Raw genomic sequence first — 21,322 nt, 5'->3', positions numbered from 1 at the left:
ACCCTTTTAAGCAATTCGTTCCATATTATCTTTACTGGACTCTAATCCTTTGGCTTTGGTGTCTCTCTGTGGCCCGACTCGCCTTATTTTCCTCGGTCCGGTCCGCCCTATTTTGCAGACCTAAGGTCCGTATCTTCTTGGCCCGGTCCGAATTCTCCTTTGTGACACGGCCCGACCGTACCACTGATCGCACTACTGTCCGTCTCTTTCTTAAACATCTCGTTTCGGTTAGTTTATGGGCGACCGCTCTCATGAGAAGATTTCATGCCAGATTTGTGAAAATGCGTGAAATTAAATAAAATTCTAAATTTGCACAGAGCACTTTACAAGTGACACGCTGGCAGTGAATTAGGCCTGTAAGCACAATGTGAAAGCTGAAATCAGCTTGAAAAGTGAAAAATTCAACAATTGGAAAAAGTGAAGATTGAAAAATTGCTAACTGGAGGTTTTACACATTTTTAAAGAAATTAAAATTGGTTGATTTAACAAGGGCTAAAATGGTGTTCAGAGGTTTCAGCATAGCTGTTGCCGCCGCACTGCTCATTTATGCCCCCGTCGCCCCCTGTCCCTCCCCCTGTACATGCAGGTAGAATTTTAACTTAATAAATTTTTAAAAATTTTGAAATCACAACTAAAGAGAAAATCTGAAAAAATGTAATTTCAAATTATCCCAGAATTAAATATGGAACCTAACATGGTATTCTTATATCTGAGCAACAATTAGTGGAAAAATATGGTTGTTTTTCTGGCCTAAATAATGTTGAATTTTTTCAATTTCCTTTAATATTTTGCACTATGTATCATAATCTCACTTTCATGGACACAACTAAAGTTAAAAATCAGCAATTAAATTGTCAAACCAAAAATATTTTTGACATTTTTGCTCAGACGAAAAAATTGTATCGTTGTGAATTCCATGTGTCACTCTATAAAGAAATTGTCGCTTGCAATTACACATGCATAAAAGTTAATATTTCCAACCTCTTTTAATAAAAAAGCAATTCCAAAAATTGCTATAAAACAACAGCAATATAAATAAAAATTGAAGTGCACTTGTGTAAAGATGATATTAGAATTTACAGTGGACCCCATAAAACTATGGATTAATAAAACGACACTTAAACAATCTGACGTTGTATGTAACAAAGAAAATAGTTGGTGTCAACTAGTGAAACGGGTTTGTGTACACTGCGCATAATTGCTGAGTTTCATGTTCTATTGACAAATCGTCTTTCTATTCCACAGTTTTTTTGTTCCTGAGTCTATCAAAAGAAACTATTTGAGTATTTTTGCGAAATCCTTATTTTCTTGCTTTAATTGTAAATTTTCATCTAAATAACCTTAAACCGGGATTTAATCGATATCGATGTAGTTTTAATCTTTTTTTGGAGCATGGAAGGTTTTTTTAAATTAAATTTTGGGAGTTATTTTCCATGTTATCATTGATAAATTTCAATTTAACATTCTCAGTAATTTAATATGTTTTAGAAGTTGATATTTCCCAATACTTTAGGTGTAATACTGTTGATATTTCCCAATACTTTAGCAGAAATACTGTTGATGTTTTCCAATACTTTAGGTGTTATACTGTTGATATTTCCCAATACTTTAGGAGTAATACTGTTGATGTTTTCCAATATTTTAGCAGAAATACTGTTGATATTTTCTAATATTTCGTTCAGGAGAAATTCAGTTGATATTTATCAATATTTCAAGTAAATAATGTTAATATTTCTCAATATTTCAGGAGTCATTATATAAATATTTCAGAAGTAATAATGTTGATATTTCTCAATATTTAAGGAGTATAATATAAATATTTCAGAAGTAATACTGTTGATATTTCTCAATATTTAAGGAGTATAATATAAATATTTCAGTAGTATTACTGTTGATATTTCTCAATATTTCAGGAGAATAATATAAATATTTCAGAAGTAATACTGCTAATATTTTTCAATATTTCAGGAGTAATGATATAAATATTCCAGAAGTAATACTGTTTATATTTCTCAATATTTTAGGAGTAATTATATTAATATTTCAGGAGTAACACTGTAGATTGCTCGAATTCTGGCTTAAAAGAATTTCCGTCTGATATACCGAGGGATACGGTCAAACTGTGAGTAACTTTTTAAATCTTTTATCATTTGAATCTAATTTCAAATTTATTTAGATTAAAATTTTCTCTAAATATTAATAATTTTCTTTCTAAACAGTGTAAAGATTTTTTTTTACAGAAAGCGACTATATTAATACTATGAACCTTCGCTCGTTTTTGAAAAAATTGCTCATCTATATATATAATAAAGCTCCTCGCTCTCATTTATATTTTAGCTATTATACCCTAAAGGTGACAAAGGCTATTTTTTTTATAAATTACAAATTATAGAATGACGTTTAGAATAAACGATAAAAATACATTAAAGGGACGTAGACGAAATTTCAAGGAACACTTCATATTTAGAGTGTTCCATTCATGACGTTGTCCTGAAACACTTTATCTGCTTAATTAAATGAGATATTAATGATTTCCCCTTGAACATTGGTTATTTCCAATTGTGGGTTCTCTATTAAAAAAAAAATTGCGAATCTCTTGCTGCAGAAACAAATTGTGAGAATTAATCAATTTTCAGGCTAGAAAAACGATATTATTTCTTTCCATTTTGAATCCTGCATTGGCCTCTTTAAATTGAGGGTCACTTGAAATTTCAAGGACAGTCCCTTTATTACTTTATGTTTTCTTTTGTCAAATAAATTCGGAAATAGTGAAGGAAATGAAATGATTTTACGCGGGTTAAAGGGAAATGAAAGCGTTTGAATGAAACCATAGAACTGGTCTACAGTTGGTCTACAGAACTAGAGACTCTTCTTATTTCAAGTATATGTGGTAAACTATTCTGGGTGCTGCCTCATGAAAACATTACTTTTTATGCACATTTTTTGTTTGTTCACATTGATATTTGATGCTTAAACTGCAGAAATCTCGTCAAAATAAACTATTTAAAATTTATCTCAATTTTATCACACTTGATAAGAATGCATGAACATGATGAAAGCCAGTGTAAATCCAATAATCCAATAGGTTTTACATTTTATATATAAATTTTCCATTACACGGTCAAATACATACTTAAAGTATGTATGGATGGGGTTTAGACCAGTTTTGGGATTTAAAACCTTGGTAATCCTTCAAATTTACACAAAAAAAGATACTCCGAATTCCGATCTTGATAAGAAATTTGGGATAATTTTAGGCTTATGAGAATATTAAATTTAATTTTTTGAATTTCGACAAAAATTCAAAACAGGGAATATTTTCTGTTTTTTTTTTTGGGGGGGGGGGTATATTTGTAGGATATTTGAGAAGTTAAATAGAAAATTTTCTTAGATAAACCTTTAATTGACGTCTTAAGTCTTTAAAGATTTCAGTGAAAAAAAAAAAATTTAATTACTTAACTATTTAAATTTTAAAAAAGTAGAAACTTACAAAATGTTTTTTAAAAATTTCTCTCTTTTTATTTATGGATATTCATTTAATATCTTTGTTTTAAAACTCTTTGATATAAACAGATTAAAATTCAATTTTAAATTCTGGTTAAACCACGAGCGCAATATATCACAAGGTAAACATTCGAGCACGTTAAAGGGACTGTAAGCGTAATTTCAAGTGACCCTTCATGCTAAGATGACAATTCCAGATTCACAATATTACCCTTAAAAGCTTTGTCTGATATGAATTAGATATGGGTATAAATTTGACAGTTTTTAAAAAATTTTTGTTTCTCTACAAAGCAAATAGATTCTAGTACAATAGATGGCAACGTAGAATTTGTACACTCTCAGTACACCTGTATTCTTACGTCAATTCAGTTTTTGTGTGCGACAAAATTATGAAATAGTGAGAATATTTTAAATAAATTTGTGCCTATCTTACAGTAAAATAAATTCAATTTCTTTTTTCTGTTTTTACGCTTTTTGATTTAATTTGGAAAACCTGTCAACTAATGTGAGACAATTTCGCTTTCCTTGTTATATTGACACTTGTGACGTCGTGTATAATTGGTCCATTTCTCTGTTGCCACCTATTATACTTAAAATTCTATTTGACACAAAGTGTCTTTTTTAAACCTGGAATTACGGCAATAACTTTCACATTTCAAGGATGCCGTTGTAAATCGGTCATTGCCATCTTTGCATTGAGAGACACTTGAAATTACGCTTACAGCCACTCCAGTATGCCGAGTTCATTAGCCCCTGATCCAATCAGGGTTCAGCCATGTTTTTGTTGTCTATTCTGAACCAAAAGAAATAGTTTGGCGGTAACATCTATCTTTCTATCTATCTCATTATCCAATCAGAGTTATGAATCATTCTATCAGCGCTATCAGTAAATGGAAATATTTACTTCTACTAAAACTATGGTACAGTCCCTTGAAATGTGCACGGAGCTGATCATGTTGATTACATATGCGCGTTCCATCGTCCTCAGCAGTTTGGAGAAATGAGCTCGGGACATTTCAGTTAAATTTTCCAGTCTGATAATTATTAAAACTAAAAACTTCTCAATAAAACACATTTGGTTTAAAAATTACCTATCGCATGCTCTAATAGTTAACTCCATGTATCTTTTTAAACTGATTTCGTATATCCTTGATATTTTTCTGTAATTCTGTTCTTCACAATAGCTCTTTAATGAGAGGAGATATATTTAAAAACAAAAAAGATTCAAATCTACTCTAGTTTGACGTCATTTGAAGTCTCCAAGATCAAAAAGTCAAGTTTTGAAATATCTATGGTTAATACCACCAAGCTACAAAGGGACCAGAAAACTATTGTTCACTAGACGACATTTCTGACTACAATCCCCATGTAGTGGATAGGGATGATATTGAATAGTTAAGCTAGCAGGAGGATAGGATATTAACTTGTTGGTTTAGGATAACCACCCTCCCCCCCCTCTTCATTATCCCCCCCTTCCTGTCATAAAATAATATTTGCCATCAACCTACAAGACTGTCCCTTCCTTTTCCTTTACCCTCCCCCTCATTTCTTCTCTCTTTATTTCTTCCTTAACTTTTTTCTCTCTTTCTTATACTTTCCATTTCCCATTCATCTAATTTCTTTCACTTTCTACTTCCCCCTTATCCCTTCTCCTTTCCTCTCACCTTCTCCTTCCTTTCTTCATACCTTCTCCTTTCTTCCTTTCTTTTCATATCCGCTCCTTTCCCCCCTCCCCCCCAAACTTTAGATCATGTGTGTGGTTTATTATTTTATTAAGAAAACGAAAAGTCATCATTTGAATTTACAATGCTTTAAAATATCAAAATATAAATTACATTATATATATATTTGGCTTGTCTGTTTGTTGAGATGTTTGTATGCTATAAACGTCAAAACAGCTGAACCGTTAGGGCCCACATTTTTTGTGGCAATTCACATGACAAATTTTATCTGGGAAAAATTCTATTTTTATGATTTTGAACAGAAAAATCCACTAAATTTTGAGTTTTATGATCTATTTAAAGAAATATTGCGACTTGAAAACCAACTTTAAAAATTGAAATTGTCACTAGAAAAGGGTGCGTAAAAATTTGATACTTATTTTTACTTTTTTTTTACTTTTGGGTTTTAACTTTTAGAAAAATGTGTCAGTTTTACTAAATTATGCTTGTATAAAATGTTATTTTTCAAATATTCATAAATCACATCAAATGGTTTCCAAACTCAACCCTCTTACTCATACAATGTAGAGGTTTAAAATATTTTGACGAAAAGATTATCTAGCATCAAATCTCAAGGTTTTATACTCGCTGATAGTTTGATATGAAGATCGGTATTCATATAAATCTCACGACATAGCCTCAAACAAGGAATATTAACTTCTTAATGGATTCAACTTCCTAAACTAAACTATAAAAGTTTTCAAATAAAATAGATTTTTTTTCTTTTTTTTACTAGTAATAAGATACATTAGGTTTGATTTCTTAAAGGTGTAATATTATATATTTAGTTTTAAAACACATAAAATACCTTTACAAAACAATAAACAAGCATATTTTTTTCTGTAAAGTATTCTTCAACATTTTGAGCATGTTTTAATAACGGTATTTTAAGCTTAAACAAGCGTTAACAAAAAGTTTCTATCTGCTTTATAGAGACTTGCTAAATTTATAAAAATTAGCTAAGTTTTATTAGTTTTTCTGTTGCTTTCAGGAAGGGGGGGGGCGGGGGGTAGAAATGCCCCCTCCCTTGTGAACACAATATAAAAGCACCGATGAGTCCCAAGGGAGTAGTATACAGATAATAAACCTCATTATATGTGTAGGAGGTATCCTCTGATCATTAATTCAGCCTATTCTTGTCCAAACCCGGCCATTTATCTCCACTAATCGATCAGCTCTAATCAATACAACTTTTTCAATTTATGGTCTTATTAAAAGGAACTGTAGACGATATTAAAATTGACCCTTGATTTTATAGAATGGTATTTTTGATTGATATGGGAACCTTTGAAATCTTCGTCTGATTAAATAGAAAAGAAAAGTGAAATTACGGGTTTTAGTGCTGAAGAAATGATAATGAAGTTTATTTGTTGTTGTGAATTTTGAACTTTTAAAGTTAGGAATACGACAATATCTACATAATTGTTACTCAGATAGTCGTGTAGTGGATACCTTCATAAATACGAAAAGCCACCTTGAAAAAGGAGGGGTCATTTCAAATTATGTTTACATTGCTATTCATGTAAAGCGACATTTAACAAGGAAAGGAAAAAATGTATAATAGACTTGCGTTGTTAAACAAATTCTATTATTTTTTGGCTTTACAATCAACATATATATAATATTTGATCATATAATCATCATTATTATGATATATCAGTTGTTTCTTGGCATTGTATGTATATATTGTGTAACTATATCATTGTTCATTAAAATTATCTTGACACGCTATTTTTTCCTAAAACAAAAAATATATATATATATGTATATATTAATATGTCAGCTATAGCTGCCCAAACGGCTTGACTGAATGGATTGAAATGTATTTGAGGGAACCCTTGAGTAACATATTTTTTTTCAAACTTAATTTTCTAAAATTCTTCAGCTAGTATTAGATAATTTTCAAAATATTAAAAATATTGTTCTGGGTTTCTTGTCTTTAGGTTTGGTAAGGTTTAGTTCTTTAAAGGGACTGTGACGTAACTTATTACTGGTCATGTGATTTCCGCCTGTATCACGTGACCAGTATACTGCACTGCCATTGGCTGAAGTTCTGATGACGTAATACGGACTATATGTAATAATATTATCAATTATATCAATTAAAAATGCAAATTAAAAATTTAAAATTTTGATAGTAGCAAACCTGAGATTCTCAGTCTCTTGTGGGATATAATTGTTTTCAGATTGGTTGCGTATTTGTTGAATATGATCTGTTTAATACTACTACTTTTATACAAAATTGTATATATATGAATTTTAGCATACTTTTGACACAGTTTTTTATCAATTTCTCGAGACAGGAACATCAGATATATGTCTTATATTTATCGTTCAACGCCTGAGATTCTCAGGTTTCATCCTATCACCTCTTTCAGTTTTCCTTTACAGTCCCTTTAATCAGACATGTCGCTCTATAAATGTCACTCTAAATCACGTTTACCTTCCCTTTAAATATAATTTGTTTTAAATTTTGTATTTTTAATTAGGTTTTGTCAAGTTCTCTGTTTAGAACCTGTTTTCTCCCCTGGCCCATCAGGATAAAACAATATTTTGAATAAAAATGGCGGCCGGGTGAAAATATGTTTTCCTATAATCAAATTTTGATGGAAGAGTTCTAAATATGTCACTTTTGGACGCCGTGGAATAAATCAGACAAAAACAAACATGGAGGAAAAATGTAAAGTGGTGAAGATGATCAAAGATAAAAGATAAGTAAAAATGAAAAAAAAGATTCGAATCCACATCAATAGTTTTGAAAAATGAAGAAAGGTTGGAACGTTCCTGTGGAGCATCGTTAATCTTAAAAACATTATCTTGATATCCAATTTGGGTATTTGATCCCTCAATAAAAGTTATCGCTGAAGGATATGACCACCGTTCACGGTATAAAGACAAGGAATTAGAATATTGCGCAGGTCTGCATAAAATGGAATCAATGCTTGATCCGAGATTCAAAACACAAAAGTGCTGACTTAAGTTGATAAAAAGTGAATCAGAAAAATAAAAAATCTAAAAAATAGCCTGAAAATTAGGATAAACATAAAAAAGGGCGAAAATAACAGAACATTTAAAAATATTTATTAAGCTTAAAAGGCGGAAAAATTTAAGAAAAAGAAAAGGATTAAAAATACAAACAAAATTAACAAAATTACAAAAAAACAAAGAAATTGAGTCTTTTCCACAAAATCAAATTTTCTATATCTTTGTAATTTAATCAGACAGAATTTATAGTTCGAAATATCCAAGGTATGCGACATATTGGGTTGTAAAGAACTAGGAATTAGCAAATCACAATTTGGGGCGAAGACTCAATTCCTATTCAATGAAAATACTATTCATACATAAAACGAAATTAAAAAAGTTGTTTAATTTTCTTGTTGAAGGACTGATCCCGGTTCTTTATCCAATGTGTTAATATAAACTTGATAAACTTTCTTCACTATATTTATTATAAAAGGAGATACAGGGTGTTCCATAAAACGTTATATCTTTGATTTAAAAAAAAATAAATTAAAATTTCTGAGCAGTGTTTTTCATTTTCACATCATTAATATTAATTTAACTTTAAGAATTTAATTTTGGATTTAACTGTAAACATTTTCAAAACTTTGTTTGAACAATTAAAGGCATTTTAATATCATTTTCTTGTTTTTGCATTTATTTATTTTTTTGTTTTAAATTTCGAATCAAAAACGTCAAACAAATTTAATTAAGTAAAAAAATTAAGATGAAATGTCTTAAACCGGGAAAGGGAACGCACTGTAAATATATGTACTCTACTGCTTTAAATGAATCACCCTTTATGTAAATGCATTAGACTACTTCTAATGAAGCAACCTGTATACATATATATATTCTACTACTGTTAATGAAACACCCTGTAAATATATGTAGTCGACTCCTTTAAATGAATCACCTTTTATATAAATGTACTAAACTACTTCTAATGAAACAACCTGTATACATATAGATATTCTACTACTGCTAATGAAACACCCTGTAAATATATGTACTCGACTACTTTAAATGAAACACCCTTTATGTAAATGTACTAGACTGCTTCTAATGAAACAACCTGCATATGTATATTCTACTATTGTTAATGAAACACCATGTAAATATATGTACTCGACTACTTTAAATGAAACACCCTTTATGTAAATGTACTAAACTCTTCTAATGAAACAACCTGTATACATATAGATATTCAACTGCTGCTTTTGAAACACCCTGTAAATATATATGTCCTCGACAACTTATAATGCAACACCCTGTGTATGTTTATATGTAGTCGATTTCAAAGTGACAAAGTTCAAACTTATTCAATTACATTTTTATATTGCTCTAATAAAACTAACATCAGAATAAGGCCTTTATACTGGAGCTTGAGGGGGGCTGAATATGTCCGAATGCTTTTTTAGTAAATTTATTTCGAATTTAATATAATGATCAATTCTATTGTATTAATTGTCTGTCTTCAGTAAACGTATTTAATATTTGTACAAAGAAGATCTAAAACTTCCATGGAGCAGGTTTAAATCTTTAGATGAAACCCTTCCTTGTTCCTAGATGCACCCTTACCTTAGATGACAAACATTTATATTTTTTGGAAAAGAATTTTGTCCGCTTGTTTACCAGTGTACATTTTTCTAGAAAAATATTTTGCTAATGGTCCACAAAATGGAGTTATTTTTTAACCCCCCGAAAAAACAGTAAAAAATGGGATACAAATTTTTGAAAATAAATTCCCAGATTTTTCGTACTGGGTTTTATTTTTTTTGGAAGAGTTTACATTTTCTTTGAAACTTCTAGCGAAACAATTAATTTTGATGCTGTTAAATTCTATTTCATAACTTTAGAATTAAACTTCTAAACTGTTGTGAGCTGAGGTGCAACAATAATAATATTATACACACTGAGAATTGTAGTTGTTTCAAGTTTAAACTAAAATTAAAACTTTTTGCTCATCTCGTTTATTCCAAGCTTCCGGTCTTATTGTAAACCCCCAAACTTAAACTTTTTATATCCGTTTTAAATCTTTTTTTTTAATTTCAAAGGCTTATAAAAAATTTGAAAAGTTAAACAAAGGAAATAAGTTTTTGCCACAAACTCAAATTTTATAATCTGCAAGTGTAAAACTTTTGATATTTCAAACTCAGACTAATTGATCAAACAAAATTTTAAGTTTGAAATATTAAAGGTCTACGCGCGACATCAGGCTCAAAAGATAAAGAGAAGGAAAAATCAGAGTTAACAAACGTCTATTTTTAATTCGGCTAAAAACCAAAATACCTTAAATTTGAAAGAAAAAAAACCAATTAAGGGATATCTCAACGATTCTCGCCGGTTTGTACATTCTTTTTTCCTAATTCTTCTCTGATCTCTTTTTCCCAGAGTTCCAAAACCCCCGTTTCCATTTTTTAAATATTCGATTTCTGATTGATTTTCCTCTTTGAATTTCTTTTAAATAATTCACAATTGTGGCAAAAGTTCCTCGTTATTTATTTTACTTTTACACTTTTACAATTTATCTTTTGTATATTTAACACAAATTAATCGTTATATGTTGTTATTGAAAAACGGCAATTCACATTGATATAAAGTAGACCTTTAGAAAATATAGAGAGTCGAGAACAAGAAAATGATGATTAAAGGAAAAATGAAAGGGGGTATAGGATGAAACCTTAGAATCTCAGGCGTTGAACGATACATATAAGATATCTATCTGATGTTCCTGTCTCGAAAAATTGATATAAAACTGTGTCAAAATTATGCGAAAATTCATATATTTGCAATTTTGTATAAAAGTAGTAGTATTAAACAGATCATATTCAACAAATACGCCACCAATCTGAAAACGATGATATCCCACAAGAGCCTGAGAATCTTAGGTTTGCTCCTATTATGATTTTTTTATTTTGATTTTGCATTTTTAATTGATATAATTGATAATAATATTACATACAGTCCATATAGTCAGTATTACGTCACCAGAACTTCAGCCAATACAATAACTTTTATACTAAATAGCATATATAAATTTTTGTATACATTGGACACAGTTTTATAATAATTTCTCGAGACAGGAACATCAGATAGATGTTTTATATGTATCGTTTCACGCCTGAGATTCTCAGGTTTCATCCTATAGCCCCTTTCATTTTTCCTTTACAGCCCCTTTAAATAGCTTTAAAAATTCATGAAAAGTTAGATGACAATGTAATTACTTTTTTTAAAAATAAATCTAGCTTAAAACGCTTTGAAATACATTCCTTTTTTTGCTATTTTAAACACTGTTGGAATCGTTCTTTTTCCGAACGTTCCATCCACGTTCCATCCACGTTCCATTCACGTTCCATCCACGTTCCATCCACGTTCCGTTCCGTTCTTGGGGTTCTTAGTCAAAGAACGGTCCATCCCGTTCCTGTTAAAACGTTAATGTATGTTTTGGCAAAATCTTTTGAATGAATTCAACTGTTTCAAAAACTTTTATTATTTTCTTTTTTTCGCAAGACTTTTCAAGCAGCATGTAAAATGTAAAATGAGGGGAGGTCAAAAAAATTAAAAAATCGGTAATCTACAAAAAATACCTTTACATAAACTTTTAAATTTTAGAATAATGTGATTAAATCCCTCATTATTAAGTATCGTTTTCATGGGTTTTGACCATAATATTCACGTACTCCAGGGGGAATTGATTAAATCCTGTGGACGACAAAAGTATGAACAGACTTAAATCCCCCCCCTCTCTTGTCCCTGAATAAGATTATAATGAACAATAGAATGGTTTCTGTTCACAATATTTGTCTGTGAAATTGTTGTCTCGTAACAGGAAACCTTTAACTAATTTATAGTTACATTGTTCAACAGCTATATTACAAGCAAATCATCCATTACACCCCTAACTATCATGTCAAGTAGGCCATAGAGCAGAAATAGTATTTATCATGATTAGTATTGACGCAACATGAACTAGGCCACAGAAGAGAAATAGTATTTATCATGATCAGTATTGACTTTAGATGAACAGATCAAAGAGCATGAATAGTATTAACCATGATTAGTATCGACGCAACATGAATTTGGCCACAGAGCAGGAATAGTATTTATCATGATTCGTATTGGTGTAATCTTACCAGGCCACAGAACAGAAATAATAGTTATCATGATTGGTATTGACGCAACACAAACTAGGCCACAGAGCAGAAATAGTATCTATTAGGAATAGTATTGACGCAATCTAAACTATAGCACAGAACAGGAATAGTTGTTATCATGATTAGTATTGACGCAACATGAACCAGGCCACAGAAAAGAAATAGTTGTAATCATGATTAGTATTGACGAAATCTTACCAGGCCACAGAGCAGAAATAATAATAATCATGAGTAGTACTGACAGAACTTAAATATTTACAATAAAGAAAATGAATCCACTAAGTAGGAAAAAGAGCAAAAATAACATGTAATATGAGTAGTATTTACGCGCCTTCGCATATTTTTTTATGTTTTAAGCTTCATGTTCCGCGCATTTGCAACGTTATTACCTTTTTTTCTAATACGTCTCAATTGTCATTTTGTGAGAGTAGTAAACTTGAAACAGAGAAATTAAAGAACGAGAAACATTTTTTATAAAAATAAACTATTCTAAAACTGTTACTTATCTCCTAGTTACAGCTCGATGGACCTATATGAACGGAGATATTAATTGTGTTTTAATAATAAAAATTTACCGCAAAATCTTATTCCCCGCAGAGAATGTTGTGCACGACTTTGCTCTATGTACGTTATCTATACCTCTTCCATTACTAGTCTTAAACTTTTTCTATTTCCAGTCTTATACCTCTTCCATTACTAGTCTTATACCTCTTCCATTATTAGTATTATACCTCTTCTATTAATAGTCTTACACTTTTTCTATTACTAGTCTTATACCTCTTCCATTATTAATATTATACGTCTTCCATTACTAGTATTATACCTCTTCCATTACTAGTATTATACCTCTTCCATTACTAGTCTTACGCCTCTTCCATTATTAGTCTTATACCTCTTCTATTACTAGTCTTATACCTCTTCCATTATTAGTCTTATACCTCTTCCATTACTAGTATTATACCTCTTCCATTACTTGTATTATACCTCTTTCATTATTAGCATTATACCTTTTCAATTATTAGTCTTATATCTCTTCCATTACTAGTCTTTACCTCTTTTATTATAAGTATTATACCTCTTCCATCACTAGTCTTATACCTCTTCCATTACTAGTCTTATTGTTTATCAGTCAAATTCTGGATCAATTGCCCCGGCCCTTAGACGGGTTAAGGGAGCAAGAAATATATATTTTTCCCATGTTTCTTTCCCCATTGCTCTTTATTTCCTTGTACACCCCTGAGCCACGTTAACCCCCCCAGTTGAGCTTAGAACGGATTTGCCAAAGCTATAATATAAATACATAAAAACAGAATAGAAAATAGAAAATCTTGTTCAAACATATTTATATTAAGATCATTTGTTACTCTTGATTACAAATATCGGGTGTCTGAAAAAAACGTCCGTAAGAAATGTAATGTTTTTATTTTGTGCAACTTATTGGCAAAAAATTACATTTCATGCAAATAAGAAATTATTTTTGTTTTAAAAAAAACTTTACTTTGTTATATCCGAGTCCCAACGGTACCCTGCAGTAAACAGATTCAATCATTAAAACTATTTTAACAAAAAAGGAATTGAATATTAAGACATTGCTGAGAAGAAAATGATAAATGACTTTTCCAATGCTGGGGGTGTTCTATTTAAATCTATCGACTCTATCCAATCTGAATTCATTTATCATCAATAAACTAAGCCAAGGGCAATACTATAATACGTAGAATATATATCAGTGTACAACTGAATTAAAAATTTGAATTAAAGGGAGTGTTCGCGAAAAAAGGGTTGCAGGATGATCTATGGTATGGAATGATTGACATTTAATGAAATCACAAAGACCAAATCTATTATAAACGTAACACATTTGCCTGACATTATGACATTTTTAATTTACCAAAATAAATTTGTTTAGAAAATAATTGCGAAAACAATTATTTTGAACTAAATTTTAATTTTTTTCTTCCTATTTCCAGTGGCACCAATACATCTATCTATCTATCCGTTTATCCTTTTATCTATCTATCTAAAATCTAAGTATCTATCTATCTATTATGAATTTATGTTGTCTGCGGGATGACAATTCAATCACTCGTCAATTATCTAAATAATGGAGAGAGATTGAGATCTTGAGGTTTACTCTTATAATAAACAAACAGATAGAAAGAAAGATAGATAGATAGATAGATAGATAGAAGGAGATAGAAGAAATCTATCTATCTACATATTTATCTATTTACCTACATATTCCTCTGTCTATCACAATGTATCTGTCTATCTATCTATCTATTTATCTATCTATATATCCTTCTATCTTACTATCTTTACATCCTCATATCGTATTATCTATCTATCTATCTATCTATCTATCTATCTATATATCTTTATATCCATCAATTCAATCATCAATCTATGTATCTAACTATCTATGTATCTAACTATCTATGTAGCTAACTATCTATCTATCTAACTATTTATGTATTTAACTATCTATATATCTAACTATCCATGTATCTAGTGACTTGAGCTACAACGAGCTGACCAGCCTGGCTCCTGGTAGCCTGGAGAACCTGCCCTACCTACGGATACTACAGCTGGACAACAACAATATCAACTGTATTGATGGAGAGGTTAGATCTTAATTTAATAAAGGAGAAACGAGAAGAACAAAAATATTTTGAATTTGAATTTCTCATATATATTGTGCTTAAAGTCAAAACTAAAGGAGCAGTATATCTTCTCCTTGTTCATAGTGAAGATCACGCACCCCTGACCCTTTAGTAAAAAAATTCAATCTAAAGTCTGACCGCGTCAACCTTGTTGCACCAGCTAGTCCTATTATTGAGTGTCTGCTGTATTTACCCAATGTCCGGGCGATACAGTACAAACTGCAGAACCAGAAAGGTTGACACAGCTCGGAAATGCAAATGTACTACGGCTGCCCGTGAGATTGTTGAAATATTTATGTAAACATATATCTACTTATATTTTGTATTTTTGTTTCTTAATTTTAGAATTTTTCTTTACTTTATTGAATTGGCTTTTTGCTCGGAGTTGGAAATTAATTTTTACTAGATTTATTTTTCTTTGTTACTATATTCGTATATGTCCATTGGGGTTTTCTTTGTTACTATATTCTTTTTATGTTCATTGGGGTTTTCTTTGTTACTATATTCTTTATATGTTCGCTGGGATTTTCTTTGTTACTATATTCTTTTTATGTTCATTGGGGTTTTCTTTGTTACTATATTCTTTATATGTTCATCGGGGTTTTCTTTGTTACTATATTCTTTATATGTTCATTGGGGTTTTCTTTGTTACTATATTTGCTATATGTTCATTGGGGTTTTCTTTGCTACTATATTCGTTATATGTTCATTGGGTTTTCTTTGTTACTATATTCGTTATTTGTTCATTGGGATTTTCTTTGTTAATATATTCTTTATATGTTCATTGGGGTTTTCTTTGTTACTATATTCGTTATATGTTCATTGGGGTTTTCTTTGTTACTATATTCGTTATTTGTTCATTGGGGTGTTCTGTGTTACTATATTCGTTATATGTTCATTGGGGTTTTCTTTGCTACTATATTCTTTATATGTTCATTGGGGTTTTCTTTGTTACTAAATTCTTTATATGTTCATTGGGGTTTTATGTGTTACTATATTCTTTATATGTTCATTGGGGTTTTCTTTGTTACTATATTCGTTATATGTTCATTGGGTTTTCTTTTAACTTTTATTTTATTTTGTCTAACTTGAGAATGTTGAGAATGTTGTAATTACTGAATAGTAGAGTGTATGTAATGTGAGACAAGTATTATTATTGTAAATAGTATGAATCATGTATGTTTGTGATATGAGGGCTGTTGTTGTGTTGTATTCTATTGTCATGTTTGTATCTAAGGATTCTTAAAGGGACTGTTCGTGAAATTTTAAGTAACCTTCAATTCACAATGGAACCCTTTTAACCTTTGACTGTCGAAGGCTTACAGACTCTTCTTTTTTATCTACAAAAACGCTTGTTGGCAGCGTATTCAAGTTCGAATTCGAATGTGACGTCATCCGCGTTTAGTTCACACAGTATGCCATTGTACACTCCAATTTTACGACTTTTTACACAGTATTTAAGAGATATATTCAGTATACATTTAGTTCTCTGTCCTCTATAATATTTCAAAGGTCTAAAGGGTAGCGTTGTTAATCGGGAATGTCCCTTTTTAAATTGAAGATCAATTGAAATTTTGCTTACCGTCCCTTTAATCTTAACCAAACTATATAATGTTCAGTGTACAGTATACGGTTTTATCCAAACCAAACCTTTTTTTAACAATGGAAGAAACTGTTAGAATTAAACACTAGAAAAACGACAATATATTCAACATTTTTAATCAAATACACGTTCAAAGGGTAGAATTGGGAGTTGTACATGTCTCTCTTTAAATGGAAGATCGCTGGCTGCATTATCGCAAATTTTCAAATATTAAATTGCAACACGCAACCTAATTATTGCACGCTTTAGTAGAGAAGAATTTCAAGTTTCGTTATAAAAAAAACCTGATTGTGATTGTTTGAATGAAAACCAAAAAATATAGCTCCTAAAGTTCTTGATTTTGCATTTTCAAAGATAAAAGATAAATGGCAACCCCTCTTCACATTTTTTACTTTGTCCAATTTGAACCTCATATTTTACTATTTAAAATAATCAATTGTCTTTTTTATTGTTTTTTTTTAAGTTCTAAAATATTTTTATAAATATTTGTATAAATCTATGCAACCCCTTGCCACAGACAAGATATTTCTGTAAGGGCCTAAATTTGATAAATTAAAGGTTTACACCATCAGGTTCCAAAGATAAAGGAATTAGAAAATTTTTATTTGCAAAGAAATTAATCAATAAAAAAAATTTCTAAATTTATTACTTAAGGCATTCCGGTCCCTTCCTCAGTTGGTCTCCATTACACTACAGAACAATAATCTTAGCACTGTTCCAGAGAACATTAAACACAGTTTACCGAGACTTCAATCCCTTAGGTAATAGCTTATAGGGGAAATAATTCCTTAGATAATAGCTTAGGGAGGCAATAATTCTTTAGGTAATAGCTCAGAGAGGCAATAATTCTTTAGGTAATAGCTTAGAGAGGCAATAATTCCTTAGGTAATAGCTTAGAGATGCAATAATTCCTTAGGTAATAGCTTAGAGAGACAATAATTCCTTAGGTAATAGCTTAAAGAGGCAATAATCCCTTAGGTAATAGCTTAGAGAGGCAATAAGTCTTTAGGTAATAGCTTAGAGAGGCAATAATTCCTTAGGTAATAGCTTAAAGAAGCAATGATTCCTTAGGTAATAGCTTATAGGGGCAATCCCTTAGGTAATAGCTTATAGTAGCATACATTACATTGACTATAATCCTTTAGGTAATGCTAACCGGCCTTGAATTCTGTAAAATTTCGTATCAAAGTTTTGACTGTTTTGGCTTGAACCAAATCCTCTAAATTGTGACTTTTTTGGCTTGAACCAAATCCTCTAAAATGTGACTGTTTTGGCTTGAACCGAATCCTCTAAAATGTGGCTGTTTAGGCATGAACCGAATCCTCTAAAATGTGACTGTTTAGGCTTTAACCAAATCCTCTAAAATGTGACTGTTTAGGTTTGATCCAAATCCTCTAAAATGGGACTGTCTAGGCTTAAACCAAATCCTCTAAAATGTGACTGTTTAGGCTTTAACCAAATCCTCTAAAATTTGACTGTTTAGGCATAAACAGAATCCTCTAAAATGTGACTGTTTAGGCTCGAACCGAATCCTCCAAAATGTGACTGTTTAGACTTGAACCAATTCCTCTAAAATGTGACTGTTTAGGCTTTAACCGAATCCTCTAAAGTGTGACTGTTTAGGCATAAACAGAATCCTCTAAAATGTGACTGTTTAGGCATAAATAGAATCCTCTAAAATGTGACTGTTTAGGCTTGAACCGAATTCTCTAAAGTGTGACTGTTTAGGCATAAACAGAATCCTTTAAAATGTGACTGTTTAGGCTTGAACCGAATTCTCTAAAGTGTGACTGTTTAGGCTTGAACCGAATCCTCTAAAATGTGACTGTTTAGGGTTGAACCGAATTCTCTAAAATGTGACTGTTTAGGCATAAACAGAATCCTCTAAAATGTGACTGTTTAGGCTTGAACCGAATTCTCTAAAATGTGACTGTTTAGGCTTGAACCAAAATCCTCTAAAATGTGACTGTTTAGGGTTGAACCGAATTCTCTAAAATGTGACTGTTTAGGCTTGAACCGAATCCTCTAAAATGTGACTGTGGTCTAGACTGGATTCTCAACTTTGACACTTTGGCAACTTTAGGTAATTAAATCAATTAAATATTCATTAATTTTTCTTAACGAATGGATGTTAAAAACACTTTTTTCTGGAAAATATAATTTTTTAAATAATGAAATTTTGTTCAGCTCGGTGTCAATCGCCCTATTCCTTGTCTGGAAAAAGGATTGCTGAACTGAAAAAGAAGGATTTTAAATGCACAGGTATCATCATTATTTTTTTTATTATTATTGATTGTTCCAACTGGGCAAAAAAAGTAAGTTTAAAGTGATTGTTCTGCTATTTAGTCAATTAATGATAAGAAAACAAAATGGTCGAGAAATAATTGTTTTACCTCAAAGTATCTTCAATCCTGACTTCATTCATACCGTATCTCACTAATCTACGTTCAGATATTTGACAAATTGTCAATCAAAGGTCGTGAGATTGAAATTTATTTTACGTATTTCAAAGTTTCATTGTTCAAAATTTGAAATTTGGATATTATTTTTCTTAAACGCTTAATCTCGACATCCAATGTGGACTCTTTTAAGTTTGAAGATCAATGTTTGATCCCTCAATTAAAGTTATCCCTGAGGGCATGACCACCACTGGAAATTATGCCCGATCCCAAAATTCTGGAGTTCTGACTTCAGAATCAATTTTTAAAGAAAACTTCCGGATATTTTGTTTCAAGAAATGGTAAAACTGACCCGAATGTATCTGGTTAGCCCTTACTCAACCTCATCCTTGAACTTTATATAAGAAGTGTGGTTATATTGACTCGCACCGCCTCACCATATGATTATAAATGCTTTGCTGACCGTAGTTTTTCAAAGGTCGTCTTTTACTTTTTAAATGTGGTAATATATTTATTTTTTAAATAAACATTGTCATTCATTTTGATATACTAAAACCACACATTTTTAAAATAAAAGACGACCCTTTAATAAATCCCTTTTCCAAATGAAGTACCGTCTGTTTAGCATGTAATGTATAATCATATTGTGAGGCGAACCGGGTCGATCCCTCCTCCATTCTATTCTATTCCACAATCCTTGAACTTTATCCCACCACCAGCTCAGCTACATTTTCTCACATTAATCTACCCCTACACTTTTAACAAGGCATATTTACTGTAGAAACTCACAAAGAATTGTTTACACACAAAGTGTACTGCAATTGATAGGACACAAACTATACTGCAGTTGGTAAGACAGAAATTTAAGCTATTTACATTTTTATGTACGGATTTAAAACTGTATTTCTTAGAAACGTTTACATAAGATGGGAAACGTATTTCTGGAGAACATTAAACTGTTAAAAATTTCCCTTTTTTGTCTCTTTTATCCATCTTTATGGTCCTTCCGTCCTTCCTTCCTTCCTTCCTTCCGTTCTTATTCACACTTGACCCAGTTCCCCTTTGAATAGATGTAATACGAGGTTTCAATAACATTCCTTGCCTCCACCCTCCTCCCCCCGCACTCGAAGTCCCTTCTTAAGCATTTGTTTTGCACGATGGTCCACAGGCTAAATCATGGTGATTCAGATGTCCAGGTTTTGTACTTATTGAGTCTGTAATTTCGAACCAATTAATACCATTGAATATTGATTATTTGTTTCTTTAATTATACTTTTTTGTTAGCCTATACATTTCAAAAAAAATCACACGTTCCTGTTTGTTTATAGATTTTTAAGCTTCGTGTTTATCACGCTTTCTTTGATGGTTTTTGATCTAATCATCATCAACTGAGTTACCACAAATATGTCAGAACTTAGATCTAGTCAGTTTTCTGGTGCCGTGTAAATTAATTATATATTTAATAATATAAAAATTCTAATTTATAACATATTTACTCTTTGGTGTTTGGTGGTTAATAGCATAGGCATTTTATTAATTTTTAACATCATATTGTTCTGCTTTTTAAAGGTTTCAAATAAATTTAAGCATTTTCATGTAATTTTAAAGTGCATAACTAAAAGTTATCAAAAAGTTTAAGTTCCGCGATGAATTTTTTAACTTGTTAATTTGTTTCCGATTGTAAAGTTTTCGAATTATTTGATTTGTATTGATTATGGCTTCTTTAAATATACTTTGCTTGTCTGTCTGTTTGTTGTTTATATCTATATCCATTAAACGTCAAAACGGCTAAACCGATCGGACCCACATTTTTTGTGTGACTTCACGTGACCCCAGGGAAGGTTTATGGACGATCAAAATATGCCTCTAACAAATTATTTTTTGAAAATTTTGAAAATCAACGAAATATTTTTTTTTATAAAATCCGCCAAATTTTGTTATTTTTGTTTTACAATGTATACACAGAGAACATGTTCACAATTGAAATAGAAGATTGGCACGAAGCGCCCTAAAAGCCTAGTATTTCTAAATTTTTTTCAAATTTAGATTCTGCTTCGTATACAAAGACACACATTTTATTTTATGTATAGAATTGGAGTAATATACGTAAAATCAGAATATTTAAATTTAATAATATTGTTTAATATAAACTGCAATCTTTGGTGAACTACACATAATAATTGAATGATCAAACCATTGTTTTAAACCTATATAATAACGCTCTTCGCTCATATGTATATATATATATATATATATATATGTAAGCTAAAGC

At 30.8% G+C, this 21,322-nt stretch overlaps 1 protein-coding gene across 1 annotated transcript in view; it reads left to right on the top strand.

The window, feature by feature from the left end:
* The first annotated feature begins 244 nt into the window (after positions 1-244).
* The window catches only part of LOC111710926 (protein slit), a 66,949-nt gene continuing 45,871 nt past the window's right edge, over positions 245-21,322 (top strand). Inside the window, exons 1-6 of the mRNA XM_023485132.1 lie at positions 245-586; positions 2,048-2,122; positions 14,898-15,009; positions 17,306-17,412; positions 18,661-18,734; positions 18,839-18,913. Of these exons, the coding sequence (XP_023340900.1) occupies positions 498-586; positions 2,048-2,122; positions 14,898-15,009; positions 17,306-17,412; positions 18,661-18,734; positions 18,839-18,913 (532 nt within the window). The 5' untranslated portion in view covers positions 245-497. The remainder of the gene's footprint in view (positions 587-2,047; positions 2,123-14,897; positions 15,010-17,305; positions 17,413-18,660; positions 18,735-18,838; positions 18,914-21,322) is intronic.

Source organism: Eurytemora carolleeae, unplaced genomic scaffold (genome assembly GCF_000591075.1).
Source record: "Eurytemora carolleeae unplaced genomic scaffold, Eaff_2.0 scaffold1021, whole genome shotgun sequence".
In the NCBI taxonomy this organism is placed as follows: domain Eukaryota; kingdom Metazoa; phylum Arthropoda; class Copepoda; order Calanoida; family Temoridae; genus Eurytemora; species Eurytemora carolleeae.
This window is presented reverse-complemented; position numbering and strand designations above follow the sequence as displayed.